Raw genomic sequence first — 24,116 nt, 5'->3', positions numbered from 1 at the left:
GAAAAAATTACACGTGCTTTCTACGAGTAAGCAAGTTCTGTTCCACATGGGGTACCCTTCATGTTGCTCGTGCAAGTAAAAAAACTTAATATTCAAAACGAGGACTCAGGACGAAACTTCATCATATCCGTTGTCAACTGTGACACAGTTATTCCATTACGTTAGAACAAATCTAAATACGCTATTAGTTTTAAGTATTGTGTATACCCATTTTAATATAGTAATGATAATAAGCACAAGAATCGAAAGTACATGATTCTTATTGATTTTTCTTCGAGTTGAATGACATTTTTCATTAACTTCAAAAATGGATAAAGGAAGTTCAAATGTAGTCAAAATTGATAAATTTATTGGTAAATTTGACGGACAACGAACGATGCAGACGGGGGATGAGGAGGGCAATAGACAAGTTATGTAGAAAATCACACTGAGTCTTTTGGTTAGTTGAGTAAAGACCTAAAACACATATTAAGCATAGAATAACAAATGTTCCCTTGACCGGAAAAGTTAAAGAGTTTTAACAAAACTGGAAATATCTGCTGCAAATCGTGATTTTTCAACAAACTTTAACCAACTTACAGAATATTTCTCTTACTATGGGTGATTTTCGAGAGACTGGAAATATATTATAGCAAGCGAGGTCTGTGCATGATGAAATAATAATATGCAAAATGGTTTCCTCCTTTCACACAAAATATTTAAAAGATTGCATTTTTGTGGTAATTACATAAACAAATTCTTAACACCATATTTCACTACGCAGTACAATCGTATGGTAAAGGAAGATCTCGATTTTCCGTTAACTGTTCATATGAATTGATACAGATATCCTTTGCAAATGTTTCGTTTCCATCAATTTCCTCACTTTTGACACTACTTGTTGAAGATATACTTTTCTGATTATCGACACTGTGTACGTTATGTGGTAACATGTTACATGGTAGTTCGTACTCACTATCAATTACTGTTTCGGTTTCATTGTTACTTCCAAGAGTATCTTCCATCTCGTGTTCATCTATTTCATCATATGGACCACATTCGATATTGTATGTTTGACAAGCACCGTGTTGAACCTCTGTTTGGCGTTGAGTGCGACAAAGTCTTTTGATGACAAAAATTGCAATTGCGGACATCAATATAAACCCCACCATCGAAGAACCAGACACAGCGATAAGAAACAAACTCTGAATACTATCAGCTTTAGTTTCGACTGAAAAAGCAAAAACTATAGTTAATACATTTTGTTTGGCGAAGAAACGAAATAAAACGATATGTTTAGGAATAAATTAACCCTTGAATGTATGTCAGATTATTGAATGAAAGCATATCATAACGACAGCACTAGTAGTTCAATTATGAACCGACATGGTCATTTTGATATGAACAGATCTGGATGACTGAACAATAAGTTAAACGTTATGTTCAGTTTTTCATTTAATTTCAAGATTTACCTCTCGTGCATAATTAAGGACTGGTTAGACATTTAGCTTGCAGTCAATTGAGATTTGTTCAGTGTACTTTTTATTCAACTGTCCAAAACAACGGCATACTGAATTTTATGAAAAGGTACTGAATATTATTGGGATAAGTTCACACATGTATCTCATAGAACTGAATCAACATCCAGTACATATCTGAACAATCTTTAAAAGACATAACATTTTCAGTTGCAGACTTTTAAAATGATGATAAGATCACCAGTTCAAGGGAGATAGAAATTCATTCAGTAATGAATTATGCAAATTATTCACCGCACTGAAACCCTCGATGGAAATACACTCATAATTTCTCCTGGAATCAAAACAGTTAAATTTATGACAAAATAACATTTTTAAAAATATCTATATAAAAAAACAATAATAGGATCACAACAATGTTTAAGCCAAGATTGGCTGCAATTTATACGTCAATACCGACATGACAAATGTTTCAGAATATCATTTATTAGATTGGCTCATGATAATTGGGTGAAGAAAGATGCATAAGACTACAAACCGTGCAACAAAACCCAAAAAGAGAGCACAGCTTTCTAAATCGATAATATTTCACCTCACTAATGAAATATCTGTTATCAGTAAATAATTCGTCAAAATCTAATTATGACGTCCTGTTTACTTGTTTTTTTTCTGAATTTTCTTGTTGTGACGGCACAAATAATATATTTCACATATTTTGGAAAATCTATCTTTATAAAGAGGAATACAATTCATAAAAGAAACAGATTCCACCCCAATATCTCGTGCGTTACGATATATCTCTACTCTTAACAGTCAAATTCTTATTTATTTAATAAGCTCGGCAAGTTAGTAAATTACCACGTATTTTAACAACCATTTCTTCAGTTTTGTTGCTGTCTCCAATTTTATTCCGGGAGAACATTCTGAACACATATAAAAATCCCGGATGTAGATTGTTAATAGTCCATGCAATCTTCCGACTACTGGTGGAGTTCTTTGACTGAATGGTCATCCGTATGTTATCGTCTTTAATGTGGTAATCTATGAAAAATGTCTGATTAAACCCTCCATTGAAATTTCGAATCCAGCTTATCTGGGCCCCATTGGAAATAGGAAGTATGGTTACGTTGAGGGGTAACGATGGTGAACCTGAAAAAGAAGGCATTTATTATGCATCGGTTAACGTCTTTGTGTATATAATGATTACATAAAACAATTTATTGACAGTCGATTATACCAACTAAAATAACCCGATAAGAAGAGCAAAGCACGAGTAAACAGCTGTAGAACATGAATTTATCAGAAAATAAAGTTATCTTTTATATTCTGATTTTGAATAAAAAGTAAAATAACAAAATTACTGATCTACAAGGAAAGTTCAAATCGAAATGTTCCTAATCCAATGACAAACTCATCAAGACTGTATCCATAGTACACGAATGCCCCATCCGCACTATCATTTTCTATGTACAGTGGACCGTGGAAATGGGGGGTAAAAACTCCAATTTGGCATTGAAATTAGAAAGATCATATCATTAGGAACATGTGTACTAAGTGTTAAGTTGATTTGAACTACCTCGACTATAACGTTAACCAGAAGCGGGACAGACGGACGAAATGACGGACGAACGGACGAACGGACGAACGGACGAACGGACGAACGGACGCACATACCAGACAACATAATGCCCATAAATGGAGCATAACATCTAAAACACACAAACCAAACGGTAAATACCTCTCATATTTTGGACGTGGTACATGCAAATAGATATGTTTTTTCAATATATATGATTTCATAGATTAAACAATCCAGTCGCAGCTTTTTGTTATAAAACGTTATTTCAGATGTTACCAAATAACTTGATTTAGATTAATTTGACTTGTTTAACTTTCATAAAATTTTGACAAAATATTTATATTGACTTTTTTAGCAAAATTTATAAATTTCAAGAAACTTGAAAAACACACATTCTCGGATTTTTTTTTTATTTTTTTTTTTTGAATTAAAGCAGTTTGACAGACTCTCAATTTGATCATTGAGAAGCTTAATTTTTTTCTTGACAATACAAAGTGATTAAAATGTTTAGCCAATATTACAGAGTTATATTCCTGTAGTAATATACCTTATAGCTATTTGTCCGCCATTACTGGACATCACTCAGATTCCCGTTAAATTTGACGTCACAATACAAAATTTCTTACGCCAAAATTGAAAAATGATTGTTGCATTCCGTCAACTGTTCAGGCGCTTAAGATTCTAGGGTCAGCCGAGATTAGCGAAAAAGTGTGTAGGTACATTTTGTACCACTTTCAGAGGTAACTTTAAACGCAATGTTTAAAGTAATGGATGTCGTTGATATTGGAAATAACCTATTATTTCGTTTTCTGTAACATTGCTTACATGAAACGCTGCTAACGATTGCATTATGGTAACAAAAAACTGACATAAACAAAAGATATTAGCAACATCGATTAGAAATGCAAACTTAAGTGTGTCAAACAATATATTTAACATTTCCAAAACAAAGGCCAGAGACGTATACCTCTGTTTCTAAGTCATGAATCGATTGAGAGAAAACAAATCCGGGTATTATTAGTTACATAGTGTGCTAGTGACCTAATACGGTATATATGGGGTCAGTAAATTCCATATGGGGTGAGAGCGAAGCTCGAATCCCCATATGGAATTTACTGACCCCATATATACCGTATTATGTCACTAGCACACTATGTAACGAATTTATCTTACCGACTATCTTAACGTGTGAAATTAAGACTAGTGGTTCTCAAAATGAGCAAGTCTGCAATACTGTAAGCACTAAGAAAATACTTCCATTGATCCTACAAAAACAGATGCCAACAATAACTTGTAAGGTTTAAATGTGTTTTATGAATTTGTTTCAATCTTAATCATCAATTACTTCGTCTGTTGGAACTTTTAAGATTTTTTTTCTCAGTACCGTTTTGTTTTTTATAAAGGGACATAACACCATTACTAACCGTGTATGAAATAAGCCCCTCCCCCTTCTTACCTAATAAGGAATATAAAGGGACGTAACTCCACTACTAACCGTGTATGAGATAAGCCCCGCCTCCCTACTAACCTAATATCAAATATACACGGTTTGCACGCGGACGCTTTTAACCAATCATATTCCTGCAAATGTATAGGAGGTAATATAACAATAGTTATCAAAGGTACCAGGATTATATTTTAGGACGCCATATGTGCGTTTCGGCTACATAAGACTCATCAGTGACGCTCATATCAAAATATCTATAAAGCCAAACAAGTACAAAGTTGAAGATCATTGAGTATCCAAACATTCCAAAAAAGTTGTGCCAAATACGATTAAGTAATCTATGCCTGGGATAAGAAAATCCTTAGTTTTTCGAAAAATTCAAAGTTTTGTAAACAGGAAATTAATAAAAAATGACCACATTATTGATATTCATGTCAACACCGGGATGTTGACTACTAAACCGGGGTTAAAACTTAACCGGGGAACACATCAACAATAAGAGGAAAACAACAAACCAACACATGCAACAGAAACACTGAAAATAAACTCATCATAGATACCAAGATTCAAATTTTGTATTTGCGCTAGAGTGTGTGTCGTCTACATAAGACTCATGAAGTTCGCAATTGAAGAGCATTGAGGATCTCTAAGGTCTGAAAGTTTTGCCATAACCAGCTAAGTTAATATATTCCTGAGGTAGAAAAGCCTTTGTATTTCAAAACTTAAAAATTTTGTAAACAGTGAGTTTATAACTATGACCACACCAATTACAATTCCTGTCAACACAGTAATGACTACTTGGCTGGAGATACCCTTTTGGAATGTTTGCATCTAAAAATTGACAATGAGGGTCGGTTGAAAACAAAACTTTACGACAAAAGAGATGATTTCAGCTCTTTCCAATTGTGAACTTTCCATTTCTAAGTAGCAACATTCAAGCATCTTGAATATATCTCCCAATTGATACGATATTCCCGTGCTTGCATTTCCTATCATAATTTTCTTCATAGAGGGTTTCTGCTCACAAGGAAGCCATTAAACCAAGAGTTCCAAATTGTGAAGTTGAAATCATTCCTTCGTACATTTTACGGACGCCATCACGAGTTGTTTGACCGTTATGGAATAACCGTTTCACAAATGATATCGGATATGTTTCTTACGTCGTAACTACAATCCCCTTCCCTTTCATGAATGTGACCTTCCGAATTAGACTATTTCCCGGATTTGTTATCACATAAACAACACGACTGTTGCCACATGTGGAGCAGGATCTGCTTACACTTCCGGAGCACCTGAGATCACCCCTAGTTTTTGGTGGGGTTCGTGTTGCTTATTCTTTAGTTTTCTATGTTGTGTCATGTGTACTATTGTTTGTCTGTTTGTCTTTTTCATTTTTAACCATGGCGTTGTCAGTTTATTTCAATTTATGAGTTTGGCTGTCCCTCTGGTATTTATTGTCCCTCTTTTTAAAAAGTTATTGATAAATATTTCGGGAAAATTTAGTGCAATACTTTTTTTTCTGAAAATTTGAAATAATTGTCTTGCGGTTTGACAATATATGTCAACAAAAACAATCCTAATCGGAAGCAATATAATTTGATAATTTGAAGTCGACCTCACCTAACATATTTGTGAGACATTATGTGATATGTTATATTCTAAAACATGAAAAATGTACATGTATTGATAGGACTTCTACTCGTATATTATTTACTTGGAGTGTGAAATTTAAAAGAACATACTTGCACGAATAATCTTTATTTTGTGCTGACTTTGACCAAAGTTGTTTGTGACTTTGAAAATATAATCTGTAAAATATTCTTGTGTCACCATCTCTAGGTTGAACGTTATTTTGTACCCCTTTACGCGAACAATAGATCCATGAAAGGATGCTAAAACTGATCTGGTCTCTTCGATTATCTTAATATTCGTCCCAGACGTTAAACGGTTCCCATTTCTATCAAATATTCCAACATCAGTGTACTTTGGATTACTGTAAATGTGCACATCTATCGACACTTTCTTGCGATATTCTCCGTAGATTCTGTCAACATTGTCGTGCACAAATATCGGATTGCCTGTGGAAATTATATAACAACACAACAAATAATTTATTCAAGTTACCTCAAAATATCCAGATAAGGGAAGAGGTTTGTCAATGAGCAAAACATTTTCTAATGTAAAATTTTTAACTATTGATGTCATTTGAAAACTGTAAGGGGTGCCAACTTTAAATGTTATATTGCGAGGGAACAGTTGTTTGAAAGTAAAATTAATATTTTCAATCTGTTCATTCCGCTAATAAGATATTTGGATACCGACTATTGACACCAACGTTTACAAGTTAAATGAAATGGGTCGTCTTAAACGTGCCTAAACGACAGATACAGTTAAGTCGGCCTCTTATCTTGACTTACATCTAGAAATTGACAATGAGGGTCGGTTGAAAACAAAACTTTACCGCAAAAGAGATGATTTCAGCTTTCCAATTGTGAACTTTCCATTTCTAAGTAGCAACATTCCAGCAGCACCTACATACGGGGTTTATATCTCCCAATTGAAACAATATTCCCGTGCTTGCATTTCCTATCATGATTTTCTTGATAGAGGGTTGCTCCTCACAAGGAAGCTATTAAACCAAGAGTTCTAAATTGTGAAGTTGAAATCATCCCTTCGTAAATTTTATGGACGCCATCACGAGTTGGTTGATCGTTATGGAACAACCGTTTCACAAATGATATCGGATATGTTCCTTACGTCGTCACTAAAATCCCCTTTCCTTTCATGAATGTGACCTACCGAATTAGAATATTTACCGGATTTGTTATCACATAAGTAACATGACGGGTGCCACATGTGGAGCAGGATATACATACAAAAAGGTAAATGAAAAGAATTCTCACCTGTTATGTTAACACTGAAACTTGATAACACTGAGCACCTGAGATCACCTCTAGTTTTTGGTGGGTTCGTGTTGTTTATTCTTTAGTTTTCTATGTTGTGTCATGTGTACTATTGTTTGTCTGTTTGTCTTTTTCATTTTTAGCCATGGCGTTGTCAGTTTGTTTTAGATTTATGAGTTTGACTGTCCCTTTGGTATCTTTCGTCCCTCTTTTACGGCAAATTTTATTCATAAAGAAGGTTTTGTGCAAAAAGGGGTCTCAACTTCCACTGGCAATAAGTAGCAACATTTAAATTTAGTGTTACAGGCCGAGCATTTCAATCGAATATGTAGTTAAGCTTGGACACATGTCTAAGAAGCCAGCTGAGGACATTGAATGAATTTTTTTCTGGAACTAATGTCAATGTCGATAGAAATGGTGCTCTGTTCCACAGATACAAAAAAGAGGAAATGTTTGTTAAACAGTGTAGTAGGCGAAGAGGGCATGAATTACCAATGCTGGCAACAATATCTTGAATTTGTTGCAACCAATTGATGGATGTGGTAGCCATTCTGAAAACATTTATAGGACATCAGGCACATAATGAGAGAATCACAAACCAGGGATTTTTTTTATTATTATTTATTCATGTATTATTTTTAGAATATGAAATTTGTTGTTAGCTTGGAATAATGAAGAAATGTGAAACGTTTCAAACATAGGTTGTGTTCCACACTAAAATATGACAGATCCAAATAGTATGAATGTTTTAAAAAATGAAAAATCATTCGCACCTTTTGTTATTCACAGAAATATTTTAACCAACTAATTTCAATTCTGTTAATGGATAGGCGATATAATGTCCACTTTAAAATTCGAAAAGAACTGTATTTCGTAATTTTTGTAGTAAACCATTAAAACGCATTCCTGTATGCTGTAGCAAGTAAATGATCATATTAATAACTCACAAGTACCTTCGGCCCAGGGGCCCAAGTAAGCCAACAAGAGTTGGACAATATTTTGGAAATTGTATATATATATGTATTAAATCGGGTTATGTAGTAAATAATGTGTCTTCGGCCGTAACCATTTTTTTATGTTTTCTCCGCTGATTTTCAACGTAAGTTTTGTCTTAATTGAAGCAGAAACTAGTACATAATCTATAACAATATTTCAAATAGCTTTGGAGTCGTAGAGACAAACGTGATGCATTCGATGCAATATATTGCACTTCTATATAGACATATAAGCCACCAAATTTAGCTGCAAGAACTGTGTTTCTGGTCAACTATTTACCACGCCAATCATACAGGGTAATAATTGACATGCTGAACGTTGCGTTTTATGTACAGTAGTCCGTTATATAAAAACCGATTGGACCCGATGCACTGCTAACATCTTAAACGAACGTATGACGATAGGTTCATCCATATTAACATCCCGTTAACATTCCATTTCGACTCAGCAAATCAATGGAAAATCTGATCAACAGAAACGCAGTTGTACAAAGTTCAATTGAATCGTTTCAAAATATACAATAATTGTCGAACATGATATGGTAACCTGATTGGTTTTTTTTTTTTTTTATTAAAATAAGATAGTACTTTATGTAGGCCCTAAAAAACAAAACAAATTGTGTAGACTAGGGTCTTGAAAATCTTCGACGAACACTTCCATTTTACCGGTCAAACTTGATGTAAATAGTCGATACAAAGACTTTTTTGTAAATCTCTTTTACTAAATGCAACTTTTATAAAAATTTACATGAGCGTCATCGTGATACTACTTTATTAGTATCTTATGAATTCTCAAATATCCTTTTTCTTTGCAAGTCCTGTTCTATAAGTGACAGCATGTCCAACATTTGTTGCTTTATACTCATGACCGTCATATACGGTTATGTTTTATATGTACCAATGGTCAATACATATATAGGACTTGTAAGTAACAGTTAATACTTCAACCAGCAACACATAATTCCCCTTTTCCACAATAATGATTCATCACAAGGTGTGTAGGTGTGCCGTTAAGAATAACAGAAATGAAAGACCTGATTCATGTCAAAGTCATTGTTGGGGTTATATTAGACAAATGGTTGCGCATTGAATTTTATATTCTAATACACCTACATTATCGCTAACATGCCACCAATGAGGTTGTGTTTTTAATCTCCGTATTAGACAGGTGTGTTTTTCATGACAAAAAATTAAAGGCAATAGTAGTATACCGCTGTTCAATGGTCATAAATCGATTATACCGCTACAAAACACGAAACCGGGTCACAAACCAAAACTGAGGTTAATACTTGTTTCTTAGTTAATGTGACAAGTCTTTCCTGAATCTCTACAAATACTACCAATGGACAAATTACCCATAAGTGTTAGTTAAGTCATTGTTGACAATTTTACTTGTTAACACTTCACCATAATACCAAATACTCTAGCATGGTACACTCATCTTATCATTGTGAAATAGTTGTTTTCTTAATTTAAGTTGACAATGCTTACTTGCTACTTATGAGATTCTTTGGTAAGTTCATCGAATTATTGTTTGATTGATCTCTAGAGAAAATTGCAAAATTTGCATACATCTTTGAATTTCTGGATAGATTATACACAACAATCTGGATAGGTTATACACAAAAACAAAAATTAAATATGCAGCTAAGACAATAGAGAAAAAAAAGTATTTACCATCATGATGAATATACAGATCATAGAGTAGTGTATATTCATTTACATTACTAGCTTAGAGGTAACAAAATAGTCCCAAAAAATTAATTTTTGAATAATAAACCAAATAAATCAAAAACACACAACCGAGAAACATTGACAATGCCTTTGTCGGTGTTGTTCCTACTTATCTATTATTCTAATGTTTGTGATTGCTGAGACTATAAGTCCTACTAACTATGACAAAGTGTTCACATTGCGTTTAACTCTAACAAACATACAACTTTCAATCTATCCGTTCCTCTTCCAATTCAACCATAGTTGCCTCTAAGTATAATAATTTTTTGTAATAATTTCCATATACTATATGTATGTCGCAATTGAACTGAACAAATCCCTTTAAAGGGCTTGTTCACTTGTTCTAGTCCTGGTGACACAGGCTTTTTTTGTGATTCAATAATTACAACTTAAATATCAAAAGAAAAATTTTAAAAATTCGTACCTTGCACATATAAGAATACCTCTGAACTTTGTTTCATGACACCATAAATATTAGGTATTCCATTACTCACAGTACATTTGTAGTAACCATTATTTTGATATTCAATTTCATTGCCATTGCTGTTTGGTAATGAAAGACTGCCATTGGTGGATCCATTGAGAAATCGGATATGATCGCCATAATCAGATGTATGTTCCCATTCATAAAATATATAGGTGTCTGGAATTCCATTTCCATAACATGACAACATTTCTGTTATTAAACCTTCAGTGTAATTTTTATATTTGATTGTTACATCAGGATGGTCTGTGAACGTAAATGTATGTAGTTTAAAAACAAATCAAAGGAAATGGGTTTTTTTAGTAGTCAAATCATTGAGTAATCTGTTTAAAAGACTTTTGTAAAAAGAGGTTGTTTCGGCTCTGCTGAAATATCGATTGGCTTCTTCATTGGCAATTAGAAAAATATGTAGATAATCATTCTATGCAAAATGTAGTTTAACTTCAAAGCTTTGAGTAAAGGAGATGTATTTCATAATTTCAAATAATTTCAAAAATGTAAAACAGCTAAATGAAATCAAACAAGATCCGCGTTTAAATGCATATACCAAAGTCAATCTTCTTGACTAATTTGAAAAGTCAAAATTCAAATTAATGAAAAGACATAATGCTTGATTATTGATGATTATAAATACTTACAGAAAACTATTACATCTGTTTTAATACTTCCTGTTCCTATCAAATTCATAGCTGTACAAATGTATCTACCTGCATCTTTTCGATTCACAACATCTATGTATAAGGTAGGTAAGGCTGATATTAATTGGTCCATTTTTGTCCATGTAAAGTTTGTAGGTTCCGGCAGTGCATCAGCATTACATCTTATTGTCAACGATTGTCCTTCTGTGATCTTCATTTGAGACTCCTTCGTTTTCAAAAAGACACGTGGGGCATCTATAAAATCAACATTGTTTGTTTGTCTGTTAATGTTGGTTTTTGTATCATTAATATTTTCATACAAATATATGCACGACATTAAATGTTTGTAAGTGTTTTTTTTATATAAAACATTGCTTCGGATAGTCAGAGTCGTAAATTGAGAGCCCCATTATATGTTCTGACTGCCAGTTCATTTTCCTTGTTACATGGTCTTCTAGAATTATTTAATGATATAGACTAACAACTACTGTGAATTCATTTATTTTTGTGGGTACCAATTTTCGTGGTTTACGGAAGACTTACATGTTCGTGGATATTTAATCTCGTGGTTTTACTGAAATCTGCATACAATCCTATAGAAAATTTGTTATTCGTTGAACATTTAATTTCGTGGTCCACCTGAACCCACAAAATCCAAGAAAAGAGGTATCCAACGAATAATAGTAAATCCACAGTATACAACATTAAAGGTTAATCTATCCATTATAGACTATCAAAAATGCTCTGCATACAGCTATAGAAAATAGCATTAATATCAAAGATAAATGTTGATATAACTTTTCCTGACGAAAAAAACTAATAAAAGGATTTAGCTTAAATTTTAATATATATTGCTAATACTAGCAGTGAAACGTATAAACACTTTTAGATCAAAACAATTCCTGATACTTGTATGTTTAAATATATCAAATATAAAGTTTCAGTCGTAAAGATATGTTTGATATAATATAATTATAAACAAGAGTGCACACGCTGCAATGTCTCGCCTTCTATACTAATCATTGATATTATGTTGATAGTCCTAAGTATAAAGCTAAGCTTTATTACAACTGTCACATAAACTTAACATTAACCAAGATAACTAAACAAAGACCAATGAACCTTGAAAAAGAGGTCCAGGTCATATGAACCATGCCAGGCAGACAGGTACAGCTAACAATGCTTCTATACAACATATATAGTTGACACATTACTTATAGTTTAAGAAAAATAGACCAAAACACAAAAACTTAACACTGTGCAATGAACCGTGAAAATGAGGTCACGATTAAATAAAACCTGCTCGACTGACATAAAGATCATAAAATATTTCCATACACCAAATATAGTTGACGTATGGCATATAGCATTAGATAATAAGACCAAAACTCAAAAACTTAACTTTGACCACTGAACCATGAAAATGAGGTCAAGGTCACATGACATCTGCCTGCTAGACATGTACACTTAACAATCATTCCATACAACAAATATAGTAGACCTATTGCATATGGTATGAGAAAAACAGACCAAAACACAAAAATTTAACTATAACCACTGAACCATGAAAATGAGGTCAAGGTCAGATGACACCTGCCAGTTGGACATGTACACCTTACAGTCCTTCCATACACCGAATATACTAGCCCTATTGCTTATAGTATCTGAGATATGGACTTGACCACCAAAACTTAACCTTGTTCACTGATCCATGAAATGAGGTCAAGGTCAAGTGAAAACTGTCTGACAGACACGAGGACCTTGCAAGGTACGCACATATCAAATATAGTTATCCTATTACTTATAATAAGAGAGAATTCAACATTACAAAAAATTTGAACTTTTTTTTCAAGTGGTCACTGAACCATGAAAATGAGGTCAAGGACATTGGACATGTGACTGACGGAAGCTTCGTAACATGAAGCATCTATATACAAAGTATGAAGCATCCAGGTCTTCCACCTTCTAAAATATAAAGCTTTTAAGAAGTGAGCTAACGCCGCCGCCGCCGCCGGATCACTATCCCTCTGTCGAGCTTTCTGCAACAAAAGTTGCAGGCTCGACAAAAACGATTACAAGGACACTCTACTTCAAATGTTCTAATAATGATTGAAAAAGGATGTAATGACCCGGAAAATATTGTTCAAACAATTAGATATAGTCACTTATATATTGTATGTTCAAAGTTTGTTTGTTGATCATGCATATTATTATGTTTTGTGTCCCCTAATCGAATATGCTTGTTTTGTTATTGCCTGCACTTGCCATAACAGCTTGTAACGTTCTTTTGTATTTGTCAGTTTTCTGTATCGCCCCATTTCTTCCTACAGTCTTTTTATTACTTCAAAGTATTTCATATTATCATCATTTTTTGAAATATTTTTTTGTCTACACATACTAATCAACCACTTTTTACATTCCTGCTAAGCATTGATTGTGTTCGAAGTATACTGAAATTACAACACTGAAGTTCTAAAAAATGCAAGTGACGAAAAACAATGAGATTATAAAGTCTAGAGATTTTAACCAATGCAAAACACATATGATTGGCCACTCACGGTTTTTGTAAGTCTTAAGGTTTGTACTTTGAAAATACATTCCTGTTATTCCTCGCAAATGATATCTAGTGACCTAGTCAGTACTACAGGCAGTGCAACAATTTTAGTAAATGTTCTATACATATTAGTTTTACGGATACCATTATAACGCATTTTATGCTTTCTATTTTTAATAGTGATGTAAATTGTTTAGTACTTAACGTGATCGTTTACTAAAACGTGACTGCAAATAAGAAAATATCATAATGAGTTATGATATCTACGCTCAACTAGATAGATCTGAAATCATGAGAAAGATTCCAAATGGAAAGTCCCTAATCAAATGGCAAAATCATATCTAACGAATGCATTTCCTGACTTGGTACAGGTATTTTCTTATGTAGAAAATAGTGGATTAAACCTGATTTTACAGACAGTCGCATCAAATTCCATTATATTTACATTGGTGTGTGAAAAAAAATCACAAAAATACTGAACTTAGAGGGAAATCAATTCGGAAAGTCCATAATCACATGGCAAAATCAAATAACAAAACGCATCAAAAACGAATGGACAAGAACTGTCATATTCCTGATTTGGTACAGGCATTTTCAAATGTAGAAAATGTTGGATAAAACCTGGTTTTATAGCGCTAACTCTCTCACTTTGTTGACAGTCTCATCAAATTCCGTTATATTTACAATGATGCGTTAACTAAACAGACACAATAAATAAAATAGTCAAAATATGGGTACAGCAGTCATTTTTGTGTACCAATTTTAAAAGGAACAATTTAACAGAACACAAAAACATTTATCTACAAACACTTTCATTGAATTGTGTGTCTAACGTCAGAAAATTTTATACGTCTTATATATTTGTCGTTCAATGTACATACAAACAATTTTAAAATTTACATAGGCAATGTTAGCATACAGGGTATGAAAAATCAAAGTATGTAAGAATAAATTTCAGAAATAGACCGAGATTCAAAATAGTCCAAAAGTTATATAGAATTTATAAGAATCCACAAATAGTTAATTTCACTACGCGATTGAATGATTTTGACGTTTGTGGTTCACCGTATTTTGTAATTCATAATAAAAATATATCATAATGACATAAAATAGAACAATATCATACTGACGGGATCTTTTAAAGTACCGAGTCACGTTATAAGAATGAAACAAACTGACGTAATAGGTAAAAATGTCATGAAGAGATGTCATATTGGCAATACTATCAAATCTTCGTTTTTATATTAAGAATTAAAATACGTATTGATCGTTTTCAAATTTGAAAGAGAGAATTAAAAAGAAAAAAGCCAACAGTTCGCTTTAAACATTGTTTTCATTAGTTTTATAAAAAGCCAAAAAATAGCATCGAAGAAGCACAAAAAACAAATAGCACAGCAACATTAACGTAGTGACAACTGAAGACTATCTAAAGTGCTCCAGAATCGTGTTGCTAATGAATATTTCATTTCATTTAATCACTTTCAAGAATCATACATTCAAGGTTTTCTTGTGAAATTATCACACTTATTCATGATCAATAAAACTTTACTTACAATATACAATTAATGTAACTGTTTTAAATAAGGGTAAAACCAATGTTGAGGTAATGATTTTACATGTATATTGACTCAGGTGATCTTTCTTCTTTGGTTTAAAGTTGTAATTCAAAACTCCGCTTTGACTTTGTTTTAAATTTTGTCTATTATGTATCCAAACTAAATGTCCTCTTGGTAGGCCTGTTTTTACTTTGCACTCAAGTGTGAGTTCTTTTCCCTCTATTCCGTAAATGGTGTTATTGGTAGTTGCACTGGTTATCCTTAGATCTTTTGGAGGTACTGAAACAGTTAAACTTATTCATGGTAAATCAGTTTTGGCATTACACTATAATGATTAAAATAAACGAATTGAAATGTCTCAGATATAACACTTCCAACAAAGATCTGGGCAAATTGTTCAAACATATATATATACGGAGCAGTGCAAGTACTTTTCTTTTTAATTTTACAGGAGCAATTCTATCGTTATGTTATAATGCAATTATCTCGTCATTTGGAAATGCCTCGATTAAATTCTGAATTGGAAGCAACTTAACCATATCACGACTCAAATCTAGTGTTAAAGTCCTGATTATGAATAAGATAAATATTCTTTCTATACCGAAAATACATGCACGCACAAGAAATATAGGTTCCACAACTGCAACAAGTGTGTTACAATTTTTCTCCACTCAAGACAGTTAAATTTGAATATTCAAAGCACGAGGCTTTTTGTAATTGATGAGAGTGGAGAAATATCGTAATAAAAGAGTTGTAGAGGTGGAATATGTTTCTCTGATGACCTTTATCCTCTTTTATCCTTCCTTTTCAAAGATTTTAAGAAACTTGTGTAGTTTTATGTGACGTCATTAGCCGCCATGGTCGCCTTTTTTCATCACGTCACAATAAGAAAATGCAGGAGAATCCAAGAAAACTTAACGTCACAATCCAATTTCGACCAAACATTTGTCGAGAACAAATTTTTCACTAGTGAGGAGAACTATTTTTCTCACATCGTTCATGAAATGTGAAAATAACGCAAAAATTAGAGAAATAATGAACACAAAATTTGCTATAAATAATACACATGGTAAAGTTTTATTTCCTTACTTTTATGAACCGTAATAATAAAGGAAAAATATTGAAAAAATTTTGCAGGAAATTATATCCCAATTTATCAATATCATTCTTTGTTTGTATGTGAAGTGTAAGCACAAAAAAAAAACCAGCTCAATTATAAGGTAAAATACAATTCACTAATATAGATATCAACGATAGATTAATTGTACTGTGCTTGTTGGGAAAATAACACTTATAAAGTAAAGAACTATTTCATTTTCATATACGGGGTATGTGTTTTGTTGTTTCTCTTGTTTATCTGATAATTTTACGGCTTTTTTTAAGTTTAACATGAACTTAAGTCAGAAAACTAATATTTCAAAATAGTTTGCTGTGTTTTAATATTGCTAAAATTGCGACGGGTTAGGTAGCACATTTCAAATTTATTAAACATAATTTGTATTTAACAGTTCTTGAATTTGAAGAAATTCAAAACTAGCATGTGTGTCCATCGTCCAATAGGCGTATTGATAAATTCCTGCAAACATTTCTAAACATATACAGTAATCAATTCCCTATTTTTGTGGAAACAATCGCGAATCAGGATAGAATCTCATAGCCCTTTTTCCGTAACTGAAATAAGTGGCTGTTCTCCAATATCAAAGGAGAAAGTTTGGTTACTTGATCGTGTTAAAGGTATATATAAATTTGAAGATTGCCATATGGCAAATGGATAGCGCAAAAACGGAGTGTGCATTTACAAAGATTTCTGCCCTATCATTTTAATGTTACACAATGGGGCAAAAGAATGTCCATATAAAACCTTTAACAGAAAACATGGAAAATTATACAGTTAAACCTTAATTTGCCAGAACACACGTAGTGTAGCAAATGAATTTAACAAACTGCGTTGTGTAGTTTAATAGGAGAAACAATAATGATATTTTAAAGAACATTTCATTGATATCGTCCTGGTTGTTTCTTCAAAAGCACGACCTATCGTTAAGGAAATAACAAAACTATCGCTATTTTGAGCATTTTTTCATTTGATCTTTTTTGTGATAATTTTTCATATCATGCTACTTACTTGAGATGGTAAATTATCGCTGAAAACTAAGGAGGCACGTGGCGTTGCTACTGAAATTGACATGAAACTGACAAAGTCGTCATAGGTAGAATAGCAATAAACAGATTATCATTGGTCATCTCAACTCGATTGCTTTTTTCGTTTCAGCTGTACCGGCTCAAGCGAGAAAATCAATCTCGTTGAGAGGATCAACGATTATCTATAAATAGGTATATGATAAATATCAATTGCATTCATTGACTAATACTTACTTTCTAAAAGCAGATTGAATTCATGTTGATATGATATCCTCTCCGTTGTTAAAATGCATTTGTACTTTCCGATGTCTGAGTTAATAAATCTAGATATACGAAGATTGTATAGTGCAGTAATACTCATGCGATTATCTGCAGAATTCCAATGAATTGTGCGGCCTTTGGAAATAGGAGACACAACTTGAGGACCAAACCATGTTATGTCATTGGTGTTAGATTTGTTTTGACATTTTAATTCAACAGTACCACCAGGTCGTACATAAACATTCTCTTGAGTATTAACTGAAACAGTAAGGTAACATTTTTTGTTGCTGGAGTATATGCAATAGCACTTTCGATGATAATTCACGTTTATGAAGAATGTTAACAAAGATAAAATAGTATTCAATATGTGGTACATTATACAATGTCACACTTAACATATAGTTCCTAATAAAAGCTATATCTTCCTAGAAAAAGGCTTTCCTCGATAAAGTATAATGCATCATTAAATAATGGCTAAGTTTACTCATAAAATAATTGGTCTTTAGGACAGAAACGTGTCGTGACTCTGCTTGCAAAGGTTTAATGTAAATATAAAAACGAAACCATACTGATTAAGGGCATATACTACAATATCAAGGGTAGAAAATGCTACTTCAAAAGTTCACGAGTTGTTTCCGAAACATTGGTATTATGTAACTCGCGGATAGTTACAAAAGTCATCAAACCGATTACGTGACCTTCAAACTATACCCAATGGAAAACTAAAAAAAAGTAGTATGATAAAGCAGGCGCAATCTTATTCGTCACAAATCAAATGAGGCAAACGAAGATAGTTTACTTATCTGTCATCAAGAAATTAGTATAGTGACGATATACAAAACGATAATGTATAGTTAGCAGTCGGTTCGATATTTTAGTTTTAGTTGAAAATAATTAAAAAAATAAATACTTGATAACATTGAAAGCATGATTTTCATATTGAAGAGAACTGATAAGATACATAGGCAATCGTTTAATGACCTCTTCAAGCTGTCGTAAATTCTCGTTGTCCTCGAATATAAACTCTTTTGATAGTAACATACATGTATTTGTCTTCATGTCATATAGATTTTCATCAATAAAACACTTTCAAAGATATACTTTATATATGATATTTCTTAAAACAAAAAGAAAACCAATAGAAAAATTAAGAAATATAAATAACAATATTTATGGAAAGCCCAAAAAAGAAATATATATAGTGAAAACCTATCTGAGACCGCTTAAATGAGGGTGAGACCCCCCTATTCGTTTAATGTCCATAAAATGCAAGTAAATAATAGACTCTGTATATATAAAGGTTGTAGTAGAAGGATTTCCTCGAATAATGTCATCTTCGATATCTATGGAGGGCTTAGATTAGTCTCTTTTCAGCAACTAATTTTTTCAATCCTAATACTAAAATAAGGCTTACGCATACATGTAGTTATATACTTTAATTCAGTCATGGACCCGCGATATTACGGGTGTGTTGTAGTATCATTTATAAAAGAACTCTTTTGAAGTTGTTTTATTAATAAAAATCTATATTACATTAAGACAAATATGTAATTTATAAAAGGGTTTATATTCGAGGACAACAAGAGTTTAAGACAGTTTGAAGGGGTCATTAAACGATTTCCTGCGTATATAATCAGTTCTTTTAAAGTATGACAATCATGCAATTAATGTAATCATGTTTTTTTTTGTTTTTTATGATATTCAACTAAATTTTGAATATCGAATATCGAATAATGAAACGGCTGCTAACTTCACATACATGACGATATGGCATTAGGATACAAAGAATTAGACGCCAAAACGATAAATAGGATCTCCAACATTTAACAAACTAGGTTTTCTTTTTGTCCTTTTGTCGCTTAAAAAATGTACACATATACCAAAAATGTGTTCCCTTGCACTCAACTAGATGATTATTATCATAACAATTGTATAACATAAATCTTTCATTTGATGGATTTCCTAAAAGGCCTTCAATATTCGAGCGTTACTGGTGGATGTTATCAAATCGGGCATTTGGTGTACACAATTTAAATCTTGGTCTCCATGATGAGTTCATTCGAAACTTTTATGGAAAAGCATCGAAAATAACAATTTGTGTTTAACATGAACCATGTAACCTTCAAACTTAAACATTGTAAAATATCTCATAAAGTAAATGATGATGGCAATTCTATATGTGAATATTTCAATTGTGCATATCGAAATTAACTTTGTAATAAACTTGCATGAGTTAAATTTGCTCCTAACTTTCTTTATTCAATATCTATAACACACATAATAACAAGTCATATAACCTACCTAAAGAGACAAGTATCATTGTAATATTGCAAAACCATATCTCTACCTGAAAACACAAAATAAAATTATTTCTATTTATTGATTTGCCAAAAAATATACTTGATATAAATAACATGTTATATTTCCTCAAGTACTGTCGCAACATTATTATTTTTTACGTGCATAACAAATGTGCGCTATATGTTAGCAATATGTAATGAAAGACGTGTCGTGATTTCGTATCATATTCGGAACTCGCTTCGACACGTGCGCAGTCTGCACACGATTAACCACAGTCTGTTCTGCACAAGGAGTTCCAAAAAATATAATCTAAATATAAATATCGCAACATTGGTGAAAATGACATCAGAGAGATAGAATCATATTCGAAACAGTGTGGTCCTGGCCATTGATTGACAACCGAAATTATCCCATTGACTGGGACAGATTAGATGAACGTTTGTCGGTAACGACTATTGCTCACTTCTTACTTATTATAGAATTTAAACTGTGGGGTCACCAAAGGTTCTTAACGCCTTGAATGATAAAATAATTTGAAAAAGTATTCAGCAATAACCTTTATGTTTTGATTTATATTATTGATATAAATCAACACATCGAATTATTCCGAATTAGTTTTTCGAATTGCTTTATTTAGGTGTTGAGAACCTTTGGTGACCCCACAGATTCAGTGTCTTTAACAAGTATACAGTGAGCAGTGATTGTTACCGACAAACGTTCATCTAATCTGTCCCAGTCAATGGGATAATTTCGGTTGTCAATCAATGGCCAGGACCACACTGTTTCGAATATGATTCTAAATGTTAGCGACTGTTCATGATATATGTCGACTTGTCATGATAATTAATATAACAGGTAGCGATAACTCTATGTTTACAAGACCTTAAGTGGCAGGAGCAGGCAGGGTCGAAGAAAAAGTCACGGTAACGAAAAAAAGACATTATGTAGCATGTATCACGGAATATCGTGATAATTTATCATGATATGACACGATAAAAATAACATGAATGTCGACATAACGAGATAATATCATGTCTCGTTAAGATAATATTATGTCTAATCGAGATAAATCTAAGTCGATCAAAATTATGTCGATGTCAGAAATAAGCCACGATAGAAACATAAATGATTAACAAACACTAACTTTGATCATTAGATGTTTTGTCACTCCTTAAATCGAGATTTCCTTTATATATCGAGCGTTTTTGTTTGGTTTTGTTATATACATATAATACTGTGTGGATTTATTGGGTTCATTGGCCATGGATGTAGACGAATTTTGTGCCTTAATTCTAGAATCTTAACCAGACCAGTGTGCTCTTCAAAACATTGGCACGTTTTTGGCCAAGACCATACTCAGTACAATAAAAATCTATATACACATTAGAATGCAAGAGTGCAATGAATATAATAAGATATTACTTCAGTCAGTACTACTACAATACAAATAACACTGTACGAGTTCTGTGCATTAAAAAGTAAAATCACAAAAATTCTAAACTAAGAGGAGAGTTAAAAACGAAAAGTTCCTAATCAAACACATCAAACGAACAGACAACAACTCTCATATATTCCTGGATTGGTACAGGCCTTTTTCAAGTAGAAAATGGTGGAATAAACTTGGTTTTATAGCTAGATAAACCTCTCACTTGTATGAACGTCGCATGTAGTTCCAATAAAGCGCTTACTTTGATTTACATTCATCAGGACCACGCACACCTAATCATTTGAAAACATGTAATGCATACATTCATATAAATGAAATTACATAATATGTAATTAAAATATCTAAAAGAATAGCAACATTCATCTTAAGTCAGCTATGTAATGGGTGTCGACAACTTAGTTTTTCAATTACGTCTTAAAACTTATTTCTTTAAACTGAACATGAAAAACCACAGAATACCAGAATACGCTAAAATGTCATTCTACAAATTATATTGAGAACGTGAATGTCGAAGTGATAGTTTGTGAAAAGATACACTAAACATTAATACATTATCGCTAATTTACTTTTGTTTGTGACAATGGCGATCTTTGTATTACACTGATATCTCCAGTAAAACATATATGACAACAAAGCTAGGCTCAAATAAAATTTTCAATTTTGTGTTCAAATCATCACACCTGATTGAAATTGAAGAAAAAGCAGTCAGATAAAAATTTAAGTAGAAGTAGAAGAAAACTCATCAATTACACCAGGCTGAAAATATCCGCGAAACACAACCAAATAAAAACAATACTTACGTTCCTTTTCATTATCAATAATTTGACATTTAACACATGCGGAAATACATATACATATATAAAATCGGTATTTATTCATTTATTTCCTGTTAGATTTTTGTTAAATTATGGAAAGAAGGATATTGACTAAAAACAACCACAAAAACATTACAATGCAAATATACCTAGAAGTCTTCAAAGCTACATATTTGTCTTTTAAACTTTTCAAACTTCTTATCGCTCTTGCAACTATATAAATGAGAAGTTCACAATAAGAATTGAAATGATTTGAATAGTTCTCTTATAAATCTGGCAAGTTTGCGTAACCTTCGATTATCATGATTATAGCACAAATGTATAGCCTTGTTACTATATCAGTTTTCGAAGTTGAAATGCATTGCCTTACTCCTTCGTATTTTGAGTTATGTTATATCTATTACTCAAAGAAGTGTTGATGATTTATTGTACTCCATAAGTGTCATGTTAGCTAATTTCCTTTATATAACAGAAAGCTTTATAGCTCAGCTCGTGAGCAGAATTATTTTTATGACGGTCTTACTATGAAATGTGGATAGGCTGTAACTAATGTAGAATCATAATTATCCATATCCAGAAAAGCCCTTCGGACGCATGAAATTATAAAACGTGTTGTTTAACAAGGAAATCAAAAGTCAAATTGGGCAGTTGAGCTCCATTGCAGGATACTAACATTTTTTTTTATCAGAGTTAACGTTCTAATTAATGGTTTCCAATAAAAGTGCTTTACAGTATTTTCTTAAGCCTCAGTCCCACTAGACCACGATCGCACCACGCTCACTGCGATCTAAAATAAATTCAGATCGTGGTGAGGTCGCGGTATGAGCTGCATGAAAATGTAAATTTTCGTTGCGTTCACGATGCTACTACGTCCTCGTTACGTTTCTACAGCGATCCCGCTACGATTATGTCACTTTCTCGCTGCGCTTATTCTGCGATTCACTACGCCTATCACGTTCTGGCTACGACCATACCACGAGTTATCCGATTGCCACACGATCTTACCACGCTTCTACTGCGATTATAGCACGTGAGATCGTAGCACAATCTCTTCGAACAGAATCACGTTCTCGCCACGATAGTGCCACCATCGCACTACGATCTGTGAAAAAAATGCAAATTTTGATGATCGTAGTACGATCGTGTATATCGCAGTAATGTCGTATAACGGTCGTGGTGAGCTCTTCAAGATCGTGATGAGCGTGACCAACTTTGAACCTGTTCAAACAATCGTGGTGTGGTATTCGCGAAATCAGGTTCGTAGTAGAAGCGTAGTGAGACCGCACTAAGGTCGTGGTAAGATCGCAAAGGTCGCTGTACCGTCGTATCGAGAGCGTAGCGAGAGCGTGTTTCTATTCGGAGAGACTGCGCTACGATCTCACATCGACGTTATTACGACCTCACTACGACCATTAAATTCTCAACAACACCCAACTACGCTTCCACTACGACCATACCTCGTTTACGGCACGCTGTTCAAGACCATTTAACGATTCTAGCACGCCCTTGTCGTCCTCATCACGCTCTTCTTACGACCTGACTACGTTCATACTACGACCATCATTTACATTGTTATTTTCACATAAAATATATTGAATCTCTCCATGTTTTGTTTGTCTGTATGTAATTAGGACTTCTTTACCATTTTCTCTAACGGCTCAACCATGCTTCTCGTTTTTATATAGATAATACCGTTGGTTTTCCCGTTCAAATGGCTTTACACTAGTAATTATGGGGCCCTTTATAGCTTGTTGTTCGGTGAGAGCCAAGGCTCCGTGTTGAAGGCCGTACCTTGACTTATAA

General features: G+C 33.0%; 1 protein-coding gene across 1 annotated transcript; it reads right to left on the bottom strand.

Annotated features, from left to right (window-relative positions):
- Positions 1–554: 554 nt before the first annotated feature.
- On the bottom strand, positions 555–22,358 carry LOC139503057 (neural cell adhesion molecule 1-like). The gene is made up of 9 exons (XM_071292731.1): positions 22,299–22,358; positions 20,052–20,097; positions 17,724–18,008; positions 15,345–15,626; positions 11,238–11,492; positions 10,540–10,845; positions 6,226–6,561; positions 2,316–2,606; positions 555–1,210 (listed from the first exon to the last, which is right to left on the bottom strand). The coding sequence occupies exons 1-9, from the start codon at positions 22,308–22,310 to the stop codon at positions 756–758; spliced, it is 2,268 nt and encodes a 755-aa protein (XP_071148832.1). The 5' UTR covers positions 22,311–22,358; the 3' UTR covers positions 555–755.
- Between the last annotated feature and the right edge of the window lie 1,758 nt (positions 22,359–24,116).

Source organism: Mytilus edulis, chromosome 14, assembly GCF_963676685.1.
Source record: "Mytilus edulis chromosome 14, xbMytEdul2.2, whole genome shotgun sequence".
NCBI lineage: Eukaryota > Metazoa > Mollusca > Bivalvia > Mytilida > Mytilidae > Mytilus > Mytilus edulis.
The sequence above is the reverse complement of the archived record's forward strand: the minus strand, read 5'-3'. Positions and strand labels throughout refer to the sequence as shown.

Excerpts from the sequence above, each read along its gene's own strand:
- LOC139503057 (XM_071292731.1), bottom strand. Across the intron at positions 11,493-15,344 it reads AGTTACATTAATTGTATATT|ATGCCCCACGTGTCTTTTTG; the intron begins GTAAGTAAAGTT and ends TTGATTTTATAG. Across the intron at positions 6,562-10,539 it reads GGTATTCTTATATGTGCAAG|GCAATCCGATATTTGTGCAC; the intron begins GTACGAATTTTT and ends TAATTTCCACAG.